At 42.2% G+C, this 14,299-nt stretch overlaps 1 protein-coding gene across 1 annotated transcript; it reads left to right on the plus strand.

Annotated features, from left to right (window-relative positions):
- The first annotated feature begins 1,305 nt into the window (after positions 1 to 1,305).
- Positions 1,306 to 13,746, plus strand: LOC132583102 (vomeronasal type-2 receptor 26-like). The gene is made up of 6 exons (XM_060254769.1): positions 1,306 to 1,529; positions 3,017 to 3,308; positions 3,824 to 3,898; positions 6,841 to 7,068; positions 11,007 to 11,139; positions 12,839 to 13,746. The coding sequence occupies exons 1-6, from the start codon at positions 1,306 to 1,308 to the stop codon at positions 13,744 to 13,746; spliced, it is 1,860 nt and encodes a 619-aa protein (XP_060110752.1).
- Positions 13,747 to 14,299: the final 553 nt, after the last annotated feature.

The raw sequence follows: 14,299 nt of genomic DNA on the forward strand, positions 1-14,299 counted from the left end.
ATGGTGGCACCCATGCAGAGCCGCTGTAGGCGTTTCCGGGAAAACTCTATGGTTTTCCTGGTCATTCTAGCTATTTGGGAGGTTAAAACTCTATTGTACCTATTTGCACCATAGAGTTTTACCTCCCAAATGATTAGAGCATCCGGGAAAACCTTAGAGTTTTTTCAGAAATGCCTAGAGCGGCCCCACATGGGTGCCGCCATTTTGATGATGTTACTTCCGGGTGGCATCATCACACCAGTGATGTCATCACAATGTGGGCTGGCAGGTTGGGAACCTCCCAGGTGGGAGATTCCCCGCCCGGACTGAGGGCTTGGCAGCCCTATTTCTTGTAAGAGTATACTTAGCTGGCCCTGTGCAGCTTTCATCATGTATCCATCAGAAGAGGAAAACATAGTTATTGTTGAATTTCATTTTTTTTAAAAGATCCCAAAGTGTTTTGGTCATCTATGGTTCCAAAGGAGAGGCAAATCCAATAGGGAGAAGATGGTCTCCTCCATTATTGTCAGAATTACTGTTTTCCTTACTGCTTCTCAAAGGACTATTAGAGTCTCCAAGCAAGACTGATACGACTGCATCTGAAGGAGGCTATAAGAATACTGCATTTTGATTGGAACTCAGTCTATGCACAAGGACAACTGTGCCAGTGTTTTTGCTGACACTTCGCTAACTCAGATGTCCACACCATCCATCTGGACTTAATGGCTTCCCTTTTTCTCATTAATGTTCTATTTTTTACAATTATTTTTAGTGACCTAATGAAACTGAACCTCATAAAAGAAGGCATACCTGTTTCTGTTTCAGGCAAATACGCACAGAGAGTGACTTACAACAACGTTCTTTCGGACAACATTTTTTGTGTGTGTGTGACTTCCTTACCTCACTGTCACAGGCTTTCTTGCTATTTAACATCTTCTTAAAAATCTGATCGAAAACTCTCACTTTATTGCATACTCAAGGAAAGTTATCTTGCTCCTAAACTTTGAATTACTTTTCCAACCAGTGTATATTGGCCCACAAGAATGGCCCAACTTTTCTCTTGAGATAAGAAACTAAGGACCACAGAAGGAACATGCTATTCAAAGTTATGGATGGCCAAAAGGGTAAAAAAAAAGACCTGCATTAAACCTTATTAAATACAAGCTAGAAGCACTGAGGCAAAGATTCCTTCTATGCAAGCTTGACTTCTACATGCCAGCTGTTGTCAGGCATTCAAGAAAAGATGCAACACCAAACTGACGCTGGCCAGATAATGTTGTAGATGGAAACATGGAAATCTGCATTTGGAAGGGATCATTTGCCATCATGATGGTCCTGGTGGTGGTGCTCCTCCTTGTACTGCTGGGCCAGTCTGGCTGCAAGACCCATTCTGTTACTTGCTCCGTGAGCAGTGATTCCCTTCCCATTTCTCATGAATTTTATCAATCAGGTGACTTTGTTATCGGTCAGATCGTTGCTCACATTTTCTTGTTCCGTAGCTCTCCCCTGTTCCTGGAACATCCCGAAGAGAATTTGAATACAGAACCTACGTAAGAATTTCTCTCTTCCCCCCTTCCTTTTCCTTCTTTCTCTCTCTATGATTTGAATGAACCAGTAACAGAGTATTTGATATAGTTTCACTGAGAAAAATCTCCTTTGCCAGAATGGCATATCGATTGGTAGAAAGAGGACTGGCAATTTATGCTGATAAATAGACTCCCACTACAGACCACCACTTTGCTCTTAGGCTTTTCCTTGGAACCTCCAAATTAGGAACTGGGCTTGGAGACTAGAACAGAACCACCCCATAGGTGATTAGATACATGGTGTTCTGCATGTGAGGCACGCTTTTACCAAAGCCAGCATATCCTCATGTTGGTACACTTCCTTTTCAGTCTAGGTTGATGTCTGCAGTATCTAATGTTGGATGTTTGTGTGTTTTGAAGTAACATATCCATTATCCTTCAGGCAACATAAAATGCTTGGGTGCACCTGGGTTTTCCTGTTGAATGAACATTTCCAAAATCTGTTGTGACGCAACAAAAATGCACAATACAAACTTCAATCATTTTCGATCGTCGAATGCTGCTTCTTGTAATTTTTTTTAGAGCAGCAATCAAGATAGAAGGATGATCCAAGCGGGCAGCCATGTTGGTCTGAAGCAGTTGAACAAAGCAGGAGTCAAGGTGCACCTTTAAGACTAACCAATCTTTATTTAGAACGTCAGCTTTCGTGTGCTCTTAAGCACACGTCATCAGACGAGGAACCCAGCACAGTGAGCAAAGCCATACAGAGCTGAGCTACTCATGCTACTCAGATCAAAGGTTTGCTCAGTTTGTTAATTTTACTAGTCTGCCATTGTACCATTTTACATTCTAAACCACTGCCTACCAGATAATTTTACTTCACTGTCATTGGTTCTTAAATCTGTACCATGTTGCATTCTGGGCCACTGCCTACCAGCTATGCATGGCTTTGCTCACTGCGCTGGATTCCTCGTCTGATGAAGTGTGCTTAAGAGCACACGAAAGCTTACGTTCTAAATAAAAATTGGTTGGTCTTAAAGGTGCAACTTGACTCCTGCTTTGTTCAAGATAGAAGGAGTTTGCACATGTCAAAAAGAAATGCATCCTATTAAATGGTTTGGAACCTACACCCTCATTTATTTTAGATGTTTAAAATGTCCTAGATGAAAGGATAGGTCAGGTGTAAAAGCAGCCTGACTTGTTTTTATGCCAAGTTAACATTCCAATGAAATTTATAAAGAATAATTATTTGTTGTGTACTTAACCTGAATGATAGGTTTTATTAGAAACACCTGTTTTAATATTTTATACACTTTTTAGATTTGAATCTTTTGACTGTAACCTTTGAATTTTGTGAGTAATGCTGTATATCTATGTATGTTTGGTAATTGATACATTCTGGTTGAGCTTAAGACTTTTGGTCATAGAAGCTAATAAAGGAAAATGGAATGGAAAACTGAAGTATTTGTTGTTTTGATCATTTGTTAACCAGCCACTCATTCTCATTTCAGGTCAGTGCCCAAACATTACCAATATCTCTTGGCTTTGATATTTGCTGTAAAGGAGATCAATGAGAATTCTGACATCTTACCAAACGTTACCTTGGGTTTTCACATCCTCAACAGCTATTATCTTACAAAGATGACCTATAAGGCTACCCTGAACCTGCTTTCCACACAACAGAAGTTTGTCCCCAATTTCAAGTGTGATTTCAAAAACAATCTTGTGGCTGTTATTGGAGGGCTTTGTTCTGAAACATCTGTCAATGTAGCCACTATTTTATCCCTCTACAACATCCCACAGGTAGGCCCATATATACAGCTGTATGGAGTCTGAACTCTCTGCTCACAACCTGAGTTCGATCCTGGCGGAAGCTGGGTTTAGGTAGCCGGCTTCAGGTTGACTCAGCCTTCCATCCTTCTGAGGTCAGTAAAATGAGTACTCAGCTTGCTGGGGTGGGGGGGGGAGTGTAGATGACTGGAGAAGGCAATGGCAAATCACCCCGTAAAAAAGTCTGCTGTGAAAACGTCCTTTTATGGAGATTTTACCATGTGGTAACTAAAGGAAGGTCCTGTAGTAGTATGCCTGAAAAATGTCTACATGTTTTCTTTCAGCTCACTTTTGGATCATTTCCCCTAGGGCAGGGTAGCCAAATGCTATTTCCTGCCTTGTACCAGATGGTTCCAAATGCGGGCTATCAGTACATGGGCATCGTACATTTACTTCACCATTTCAGATGGACATGGATTGGGCTTGTGGCTGTGGATGATGACAATGGAGACCATTTTCTGCAAACCATTGTCCCTTTGCTTACACAGAATGGAATCTGTTATTCCTTCAAGCTAAAAACACCCAAAAGAACTTACAGTGACCGCCTGCCAGAGTACCTGATGGTACTGCAGGAACAATTTCCAGTTCTCCTCGAGAGCAAAGCCAATGTTTATTTTACATATGGAGAGACTGCATCCCTATACCTTTTAAGCACATTGTTGCTGTATAATGCAGAACTATTTTCATTGCCTATTGTAGGTAAAGTATGGGTTATTACATCTCAATGGGATTTTGAGATACTTTCCATTCAAACTATCTGGTTTACAGAAATCTTCCATGGTGCCATATCCTTTGCAGTTCACTCCAATCAGCCGCCAGGCTTCCAAAAATTTCTACAGTTTGTAAGGCCATCTTGGTCAAAAGGAGATGGTTTTATCCAGGACTTCTGGCAGCATGCATTTAGGTGTTCACTGAACATTTCTGATTGGCCTGAAGAGAACAATGGACCCTGCACTGGGATAGAGAAGTTGGAGAGTCTTCCTGGGATGTGGTTTGAAATGACCATGACTGGCCATAGCTACAGTGTCTATAATGCTGTCTATGCTGTGGCTCATGCTTTGCATGCCATGTACACATACAGAGACAGACACAGAAGACTGTTAGGAGAGAGGCAAGGATTTCAGAATGTGCAACCATGGCAGGTAATTATATCTCTAGATACAGTTCTTCTTCTTCTCCTTCTTCTTCCTGGTCTCTGTGTGTTTGGGGGCGGGGAGTTAACATGTTGCATTTGGGAGTATATTTCAACCCCTAGGCAAATTCCCTATGCATTTCACACTAAAAATGTCCCATTTGTTTGGCTGTCATATCAGAGGCTGCTACATTTCACAGTACTAACATTTCAAGAGTGTGTAAATTTACTCTGACATGAGGCTAAATGTTTCTTTTGCACAGATTCACTTTCTCCCTTTTGTATTCTGAATAACTTGTACCAGTATGCTTTGTCTCCAAGGTAATCTGTGTTTTGAACCTAAATCACTGACAATAGAAACAGTCATGAATTTCAAAGGAAACTGTCTCATATTAATAATTTGTACAGCATAGGAACCTTGGGATATTTTTATTATGCCCAAGGAACATATGAGGTAATACGTGTGGTGAGGTAAATAGTGTTCAGGATTTCATGTCATGGAGGGCTTTATCTCTGCAAATCACTTAAAAAGATTTCCTAAGTGATAAATCTTACGGGGTATTAAAACTACCTCCAAACAGAAGAATGGATAGATTCTTGAGGTAACTTTTCACCCCAGGTGCCTTTTTGTTTACAGAAATCAAACTGTAAGTGGTCACTGGCTGTACTTTGGGGGAATTGTCTACTACTGAGCCAGTTTGGTGTAGTGGTTAAGTGTGTGGACTCTTATCTGGGAGAACTGGGTTTGATCCCCCACTCCTCCACTTGCACCTGCTGGAATGACCTTGGGTCAGCCATAGCTCTGGCAGAGGTTGTCCTTGAAAGGGCAGCTGCTGTGAGAGTCCTCTCAGCCCCACCCACCTCATAGGGTGTCTATTGTGGGAGAGGAAGATAAAGGAGATTGTGAGCCACTCTGAGTGGAGGGCAGGATATAAATCCAATATCTTCTTCTTCTACTACTGTACAATTGACAATAACCTAAGAGAAAAAATTCAACAGCTGCTTTCACTTGCATTCTGTCCATCAAATGTAACTGATTCACCCCTAGGTCAGAGAAGGTTTTAAAAGTTACTAATCAACTGGTCACAGATGGATGGAATTCTGCCCAATAAGAGTTCAGATACATGTTCAAAATGTTAATATGCCCCTTGATAATTCTTTAGTCATTGCAAACCACATACTGAATGGTAATTGCACCTTTGTCACAATGAAAACAGGTTTCTCATGGGCAACCTATCCAGCAATGCGTCCTGTTTGCTCTCGAAAAGGACATGAGGCATTCAAAATGAAGTCCAAATATCATAGAGAATGTAGCACCCAGGGGGAACTCACTGGAATGGAATTCCAGAATCTCTTCTTGGAAACAAAACTCCCAAAAATGTTTTAAACTTCAAGAGGGGCACCAGAGGATAATGACAGTCTTTGATCGAACAAAGTATGTTAAACCACAGTTGCTTCAAGGTCATCATTCAGAGTTAGGCACCAAGAATAAAACCCCAAAAGAACGCAGGAAGTTGGTGACACGTCTAAAGTTTGGAATGTGCTTTAAAGTAGAAGTAGTGCACGAAAATAATAATTGTTTTAAAGAATCCCATGTTTTCCACCTTCATTTCTCCAGAAAAAAAAGCCCTGGTAGTGCTCCTTTCAAAAAATACCCTTGTCTGACTCCTCCACTGGGTTGAAAATCTACCATAGATTGAAAAACTGACTGAAAGAACAACAGAAGAAAAAAAAATGTTTCTCAGTCCAGCACATCAATGTGTGTCATGTATGAGGAATATGTTATTGTGAAATATGAGCACAAGGATAGTAATCAAAATACTGTAAGCAATATGTCACACATTGAAAATTTAATATAATGACACAGTTATGTGACTATGTACTTCCATATTACATTTCTGCCCAACTTTTGCTACTTCTGTGTGCAAATGCCATCTAGTTGCAACCTACTAATGGTGACTCCACCATGGGGGTTTCATAGTAAGTGAGAAGCAGCAGTGGTTTGCCACTGCCTTCCTCTGCAGAGTCCTCCTTAGCAATCTCCCATCCAAGTACTGACCCTGCTTAGCTTCTGAGATCGGACAGATTAGGCTATAACTTGCTAAAGGTAAAAAGGTAAAGGTAGTCCCCTGTGCAAGCACCAGTCATTTCTGACTCTGGGGTGACGTTGCATCACAACGTTTTCACCCCTTCTCCCCTCCAGTAAAGCAAGCAAATGGAGGGGAAGTCCAGGAGCAAAATTTTGAGAGTAGATGAAAAAATATACTCTGGATTTCAAGAAGGTGATTTCAGTGCTCAGAAAATCAGAGCCAAACAGGAATGTAGAATCAGCCTAACTCTCATTACTCCCCCTCCATTTTCCTTACAATGCAGCTTCATCGTTTTCTGAGGAGCATTTCTTTTAACAACACTGCTGGAGAAATTATGCATTTCAATGAAAATGGAGAATTAGTGGAAGGATTTGATGTTATCAACTGGGTAACTTTCCCCAATGGATCTTTTGTTCGAGTAAAGGTGGGAAGACTGAATCCACAGACTCCTCAAGGCCAAGACCTAACCATTAACGATGATCAAATTGTATGGCACAGAAGTTTTAAAAAAGTGAGCTGAAGGGGCAAATGCTCAGATCTATAAACGAATCAGAGAAGTTCCAGATTAGATATTTGCATGCAGGGGATCTGCAAAGTCTTGGGAGGGGCATCTCACTTTCTCACGTATCTAGACTTCCCAACCCCCCCGCCCTGCCGAGGGACCCCTGGATTAGCAGCCTAATCCCCCGCTATCTAAAAATCTGAAAGCGGGGGTGGGGGGGGTGGAACGGCGCCGTGTCTCTTTCCCTGCCTGGCTTCAGGCTTCTTCCTTCCTCCAGGACACAAAGACCCGCCCACCACTGGCCTGCTATTCGCTCCAGTCCGGCCTCCCTTCACGAGGTGCATGCTGGGACTTGTAGTCCTTGCATCCTCTCTGGCTGCCAGGTGGCGTCTCCTCGGGGAGTCTGGCCAGTGGGGGGGGGGAGCTCAGCCCCCGGAGGACCATGTGCGTTTCTACCTCCGGAGGCTTCAGTCGCTGATTGAAAGGCTTCCTCTTGGGATGGTGTGTCTGTATTACTTTGAAGAAGTTGGCAGCAACTCATGAGTAGAAAGGCCCATCCCCTTCAGAGTCGCCAGAAATGGGGGGGGGACACGTCTGCTGAGCATTATTCTCTATGTGGAGATTGATTCTCATAGGGTATAATGGGAAATTGATCTGGAGGTTTCGGGGGCTCTGGGGGAGCTGTTTTTTGAGGTAGAGGCACCAAATTTTCAGTATAGTATCTAGTGACTCTCCCCAAAGTATCTCCCAAGTTTCAAAACGATTGGACCAGGGGGTCCCATTCTATGAGCCCCAAAAGAAGGTGCCCCTATCCTTCATTATTTCCTATGGAAGAAAGCCATTTTAAAAGGTGTGCGGTTCCTTTAAATGTGATGGCCAGAACTCCCTTGGAGTTCAATTATGCTTGTCACACCCTTGTTCCTGGCTCCGCCCTGATGTCTCCTGGCTCCACCTCAAAGTCTCCTGGCTCCACCCCCGAAGTCCCCAGATATTTCTTGAATTGGACTTGGCAACCCTACGCGTATCCCCTTCCTCAACTATTTCCTCTTTGCCATCCCAGACAGTCTCCTTTTCTGCTTCCTTCTCTTCATCCCAACCATCAGCCAACCTGGATTTTTCTGCTGCTCTATATTCACCTTTCACTCTTTCCCTCCCCTTGGCAGTCTGTCCAAATAGTGCAGTGGCTGTTGAGGAGTGGTTGCTTTGAGTGCCAAGGAAGCTGCCAGCAGCACCAAGCTGGGTGAGGCCCAGTTGGATGGGTTGGATGGTGGCTGGTGCTAAGGAGACACCAAGCTGTGAATAGTGTCATCAAGTCCAACTCAAGAAATATCTGGGGACTTTGGGGGTGGAGTCAGACTTTGGGGGTGGAGCCAGGAGCGAGGATATCACAAACACAACTGAACTCCGGAGGGAGTTTTGGCAATTACATTTAAAGGGACCATACACCTTGCAAATGACTTCCATCCATTTGGAAATAATGGAGGGTAGGGGCACTTTCTGGGGCTCATAGAATTGGACTCCCTGGTCCAATCTTTTTGAAACCTGGAAGGTGTTTTAAGTAGAGACACTGGATATTATGCTGAAAATCTGGTGCTTCTACCTCGAGAACAGCCCCTTTAGAGCCCCAGATATCCAGGGACTAATTCTCCATTATACACTATGGGAATTGGTTTCGATTGGGAATAATGGAGTGCCCAGCAGACATTTCCCTCCCCCACCCCCACTTTCTGATGACCCTGAAGAGGGGGCAGGGCCTCCAAACCAGGCGATCCCCGGCCCCCACCTGGGGATTGTACAACCACAAAAGAGAATCATGGCACCAAGGTGAAATGGACAAATGCAAAAGCTATCGTGAAGCCCAGCCTCTGTCCAAAAATCATAGAAAATTAGTTCAAAATAGAGAAATAACGCATTTATTAATTTTACAAGTATAAGCTTTTTTTGTACAAAATAAGGAATGGTAACACTGGAACACCAGTCCCTCTTTGTCTCACAAGAACACGTTGAAGCTTCCTTGGGAACGTTCCAGTGAAGTCGATTAGTGTTCAGCCCGTTCAGTATCTTCAAACAAGTACAGCCCACAATTCGTTAGGCTGTGCAGCCAATCAGTCCATAGTACAACAGGTTTGTACTAATTTTCCCTGTTTCGCTTTTAGCTTCCTCAAGAGCCAGAAGCTGGTGCACAAGAACCTGGTGTATTTCACCCACCTGGGGATTGGCAACCCTAGTTGTGAAGAAGCTGCAGGGCTGGATTGGGCTTGGTAGCATGGGTAGTAAGTCTTGGTGTAGTGATGCAGTGGTGTAGTGGTAGCCAGTTTGATAAGGTGGTTAAGTGTGCAGACTCTTATCTGGAAGAACAAGGTTTGATTCCCCACTCCTCCACTTGCACCTGCTGGGATGGCCTTGGGTCAGCCAGAGCTCTGGCAGAGGTTGTTCTTATTTATTTATTTATTTATTTATTTGATTTATATCCCGCCCTACCCCACCGAAGCGGGCTCAGGGCAGCTCACAACACAGAGGGTTCTAACAATAAAGTTCTAATTTTAAATACAATAACAGTTTACATCATTAAAACATTAAAAAACATTTTAAACATTAAAATCAGTACATCAGTTCTTGAAAGGTCAGCTGCTGTGGGAGTCCTCTCAGCCCCACCCACCTCTCAGCCCCACCCACCTGTTGTGGGGGAGGAAGATAAAGGCAATTTATATATTAGATTTATAAATATTAGATTTATATCCCGCCTTCCACTCTGAGATTCTTCTTCAGTGGTCTCAATCCAGTGCTGAGCCTTCTTCAGTGGTCTCAACCCAGCCTGTCCACAGTATATACTCCTCCATCAGGTAACAAGATAGAGAAGTGGGACTCTTGAAGGCCTGAGAAAGGGTCCCCCTTTCTTGTCTTGTTGCCTGATGGAGGAGTACGCCCTTGCTCTCTGCTATGCATTTGGAAGGCTCAGCAATGTTATTGTAATTGCCTAGCAAAATAGCACCAGAGACTTCAGTGAGGATTCTTTTCGTCAAGCTATAAAAGCTGTTTCCATTATTTTGGGAGTTTTAAGCCCCATAAATATATATTTCAGATTTTTTTCTGAAAATTTGGAACTTCCTTCAGTTACATGGAGGAATCCTCCCCCCCCCCCCAAAAAAAAATCAATCCCATTCTGATTATTTCCTTTTCCTGTTGGTAAGGACATATGAATCTGTTGGGGGAGAGATTCGCTTTCTCCTTCAGCCACATATTCCCATTGCCAACGTGAACATAACAATAAACTTTTTTTATCTGGAAATAGAGGTGCCAGAACTCTCAAGGGGGAAATGAAGGAGAAACACATGGGTGCCCCTTATGAACTTCTAAACATTTTTTTGAGAATTTTGTTTCCATGAAGAAGTTTCAGAACTTTGCCCCCTAGGAATAAAATCCCTGATAGCATTTTAACCAGTCTGCTTCTGAAATCAGAATAAAGGAGATTTGTACTGTGTATGACGAAGAAGAGAAGAAAAGTTTGGATTGTATACCCTTTACTGCCCAAAGGAGTCTCAGAGTGGCTTTCAATCTCCTTTCCCTTCCTCTCTTCACAACAGACACCCTGTGAGGTAGGTGGGGCTGAGGGAGCTCTCCCATAACTGTCCTTGAGCAGAACAGCTCTGAGAGAACTGTGACTGACTCAAGGTCATATCAGCAGTTGCATGTGGAGGAGTGGGAAATGAAACCCATTTCTCCTAGATAAAAATCCATGCACTTAACGACTACATCAAACTGACTCTGTATGTGTTAATTATCATATACACTACCTGGGTTTTGGCAGCAATAAGGAAAAATCACAATCGTTTGAGCCATAAAAGGCGTGTACTGTGCGCTCTTTGCTATTATATTTCCAAGTCCTGGTTTGCTTCTTTTAGATTGGCCATGCTTTCTCTCTAATTTTTGTGTCCTTTGATTGACAGGTACTGCCACTTTCTGTTTGCAATGACAACTGCCATCCTGGCTCCAGCAGGGAAAAGAAGGAAGGTGAAAAATTTTGCTGCTATGACTGCACTCCATGTCCAGAAGGAATGATTTCTGAGCAGAATGGTAAGACAGACAAGGATAAATATCAAGCATTTGCTATAACAGACCATAGTGAACAAAATGAATAAAAGGGAGTAGTAGAAAACTTAATGTATACAGTACTCACTCATTTCAGGAAACAAACTCAAGCAGAATCAAGGTGGTTTATGCGATATAAGATAAGGTAGGAATCAGAAAGCCATTTATTTGCTGGTTCTCCTTGTTGGTTTATGAAATGTTCTGCTGTTTCTGCAACTCATCAGTCAGTGTGAAACATCAGTTTATAAGCAAATGCACACACCCCCACCCCCCCAAGGCAAAAAAAAAAAGTTAATTCTATCATTCAGAGATAGTCGTCTCCATTCTATATGCAAATATTTAAATGTCCATATATTGAATCAATTCGTTCAAACATTTAGACCACACCTTCTTCCACGCTCAAGGTAACTTTTCAAGGATTAGCAGTTGTTAATCTTTGAAAATATTAGAACAATAAGAGAAGAAATATATTGTCAAAAATGTGGCACAGGTTGCAACTATAGATTTAGGTGGGCAGCTGTCGGTCTACAGCAATTGAACAAAGTTGGAGTCCAGTAGCACCTTGAAGACCAACAAAGTTTTATTCACAATGTAAGTTTTCATGTGTGCTGATGAAGCATGCTTTTAGCACACAAAAGCTTACATTGTGGAGGAAAAAAAACTTTGGTAATCTTAAAGGAGTTACAGGACTCCAACTTTGTTAGGTAGCAACTATGGCAGAGATGAAATTACAAACATTTTCACTAAAACTAGTTCTACAAAACAAGACCAATTGGGCTAGTCCTTGAGAAGGCAGCCACTGAGAGTGCTGCAAACACCATAGGCATCTCTTCCAGCATCCTATGCTATAGAATCAATGCCCCCCCCAAAAAAAAGACACCTCATGGAAGAAGTACATATTCTGCAAATTGTGGACAATGCTGCCGTGTTGTAGTGATCTAAGACAGAGTTTAGGTTCCTACAGAAGAGAAGATCCATGAAATCTATGGCTCATAAATGGAAAAGGTCTTCAAAATCTTCATGTCTTTAGGGTAGGATCCAGCCATCTGTTTCATTCGGCCTCACCCAATTCTACTCCATAATACGAACATAATAAGAACTTCCTTTTAAAATGGATAAAAGGAAGTACTTCTTCACCCAAAGGGTGATTAACATGTGGAATTCACTGCCACAGGAGGTGGCGGCAGCTACAAGCATAGACAGCTTCAAGAGGGGGTTAGATAAAAATATGGAGCAGAGGTCCATTAGTGGCTATTAGCCACAGTGTGTATATATATATATGTGTGTGTATAATTTTTTTGGCCACTGTGTGACACAGAGTGCTGGACTGGATGGGTCATTGGCCTGATCCAACATGGCTTCTCTTATGTTCTTATGTTCTCATACAGCTCTATCTCTTGTTGCCATTGTTCACAGAGGTCCCATGATTCCTAGAATAGCATTTTAAGGCTGTGAACACACACACTAAATAATGCACTTTCAATCCACTTTCAGTGCACTTTCCGACTGGATTTTACTGTGTGAATTGGTAAAATCCAGTTGGAATGTGCATTGAAAGTGGATTGGAAGTGCACTATTTAGTGTGTGTGATCACAGCCTAAGATTGTCAAATGGTACCCATCCTCCTTTTTACACCAGTGGAAAATCTGACTGGATCCCAACTCTGAAGAGGGTTTTTTTGTTTTTATAGACATTGACTTCTGTGTCAAATGTCCAGAAGACCGCTACCCGAACAAAAACCACAATCAATGCATTATGAAAGTTATTACCTATCTCTCTTATGAAGAACCATTAGGAACCATCTTAGCTATACTGGCGATTGGTTTCTCTCTGATCACAGTTTTTGTGCTGGGAACGTTCATGAAGTTCCAAGAGACTGCTATAGTCAAAGCCAACAACAGGAGTCTCACCTACATTCTCCTCATTTCTCTCCTCCTTTGCTTCCTGTGCTCCTTGCTGTTCATTGGGCAGCCTGTGAAGGTAACCTGCCTTCTCCGCCAGCTTATGTTTGGCGTCATATTCTCACTAGCCCTTTCCAGTGTGTTGGCAAAAACGATCACTGTGGTTTTGGCATTCATGGCTACCAGACCAGCATCTAAAATTAGGAAATGGATGGGACAAAGACTCGCATATCTGATAGTATTTTCTTGCTCCTTTATTCAGATAGGCATCTGTACTCTTTGGCTAAATACTTCTGCTCCATTCCCAGATCGAGATATGCACTCTCTGACTGGGGAGATCATACTGGAATGTAATGAGGGTTCAGCTGCTATGTTTTATTCTGTCTTGATTTATATGGGCTTCATGGCCTTTGTCAGCTGCACTGTGGCTTTTCTGGCCAGGAAGTTACCTGATAGTTTCAATGAAGCCAAATTTATCACTTTCAGCATGTTGGTCTTTTGCAGTGTTTGGTTGACCTTTATTCCAACTTACTGGAGCACCAGGGGGAAATACACAGTAGCCGTGGAGATCTTTTCCATTTTATCGTCTAGTGCTGGCTTACTGGGTTGTATTTTTTTCCCTAAGTGCTACATCATTATTCTGAGGCCTGAGCTGAACAACAGAGAGCAGTTAATAAGTAGGAAAAGAATAAAATGATCTACTTGCTTTTATACATTGATTCTTGAGTTCATTCTTTATGAAGATTCTTGAGTTCATTCTTTACAGTAATTCTCCAAAAGCCCTGCTTCAAATATGTGAAATTAAAAGGATATTTATTGATAACTGGAAATGGAGAAGACATAATTATAAAGACATGTAGAGGCTAGAAAATTGCAATGATTGTAAGGAAAGGTAAAATACTGAAACTGCTGAAATGTATAGGCAGCCAAAAATGTATAGAAAGAGAAACTCCATCCAAGTAACAGCAAGGAGCAGTGGGCTGATTGTAGAACTGTCTACAGAAAGTCCAGTCCCATTTAAGTAGAAAACCACAGAATGAACTGGAAAAGGCAGGTAGGCCTGAACAAAACACTTCTGAAGAATCAAGCATGTGGTTTGCTGGATGGGATCGTCCAAAGCAATTGTCTTCTAGACCCTCTAATAAAGGCTGAAGGTGCATCTCAAAAACTTACCATAATGTCCTCCCCATATGATTGCTGTCAGAACAGAATGCATAGCGAGCATTACAAGTGGACAATGCACTGCAAAT

This window comes from Heteronotia binoei, chromosome 15 (assembly GCF_032191835.1).
Source record: "Heteronotia binoei isolate CCM8104 ecotype False Entrance Well chromosome 15, APGP_CSIRO_Hbin_v1, whole genome shotgun sequence".
NCBI classification, from domain to species: domain Eukaryota; kingdom Metazoa; phylum Chordata; class Lepidosauria; order Squamata; family Gekkonidae; genus Heteronotia; species Heteronotia binoei.

Bases quoted from the DNA above. Each gene is read 5' to 3' on its own strand.
- LOC132583102 (XM_060254769.1), top strand. From the start codon at position 1,306: ATGATGGTCCTGGTGGTGGTGCTCCTCCTTGTACTGCTGGGCCAGTCT. The intron at 1,530-3,016 runs GTAAGAATTTCT...TTCTCATTTCAG, and splicing joins AATTTGAATACAGAACCTAC to GTCAGTGCCCAAACATTACC. The intron at 7,069-11,006 runs GTGAGCTGAAGG...TTTGATTGACAG, and splicing joins GGCACAGAAGTTTTAAAAAA to GTACTGCCACTTTCTGTTTG.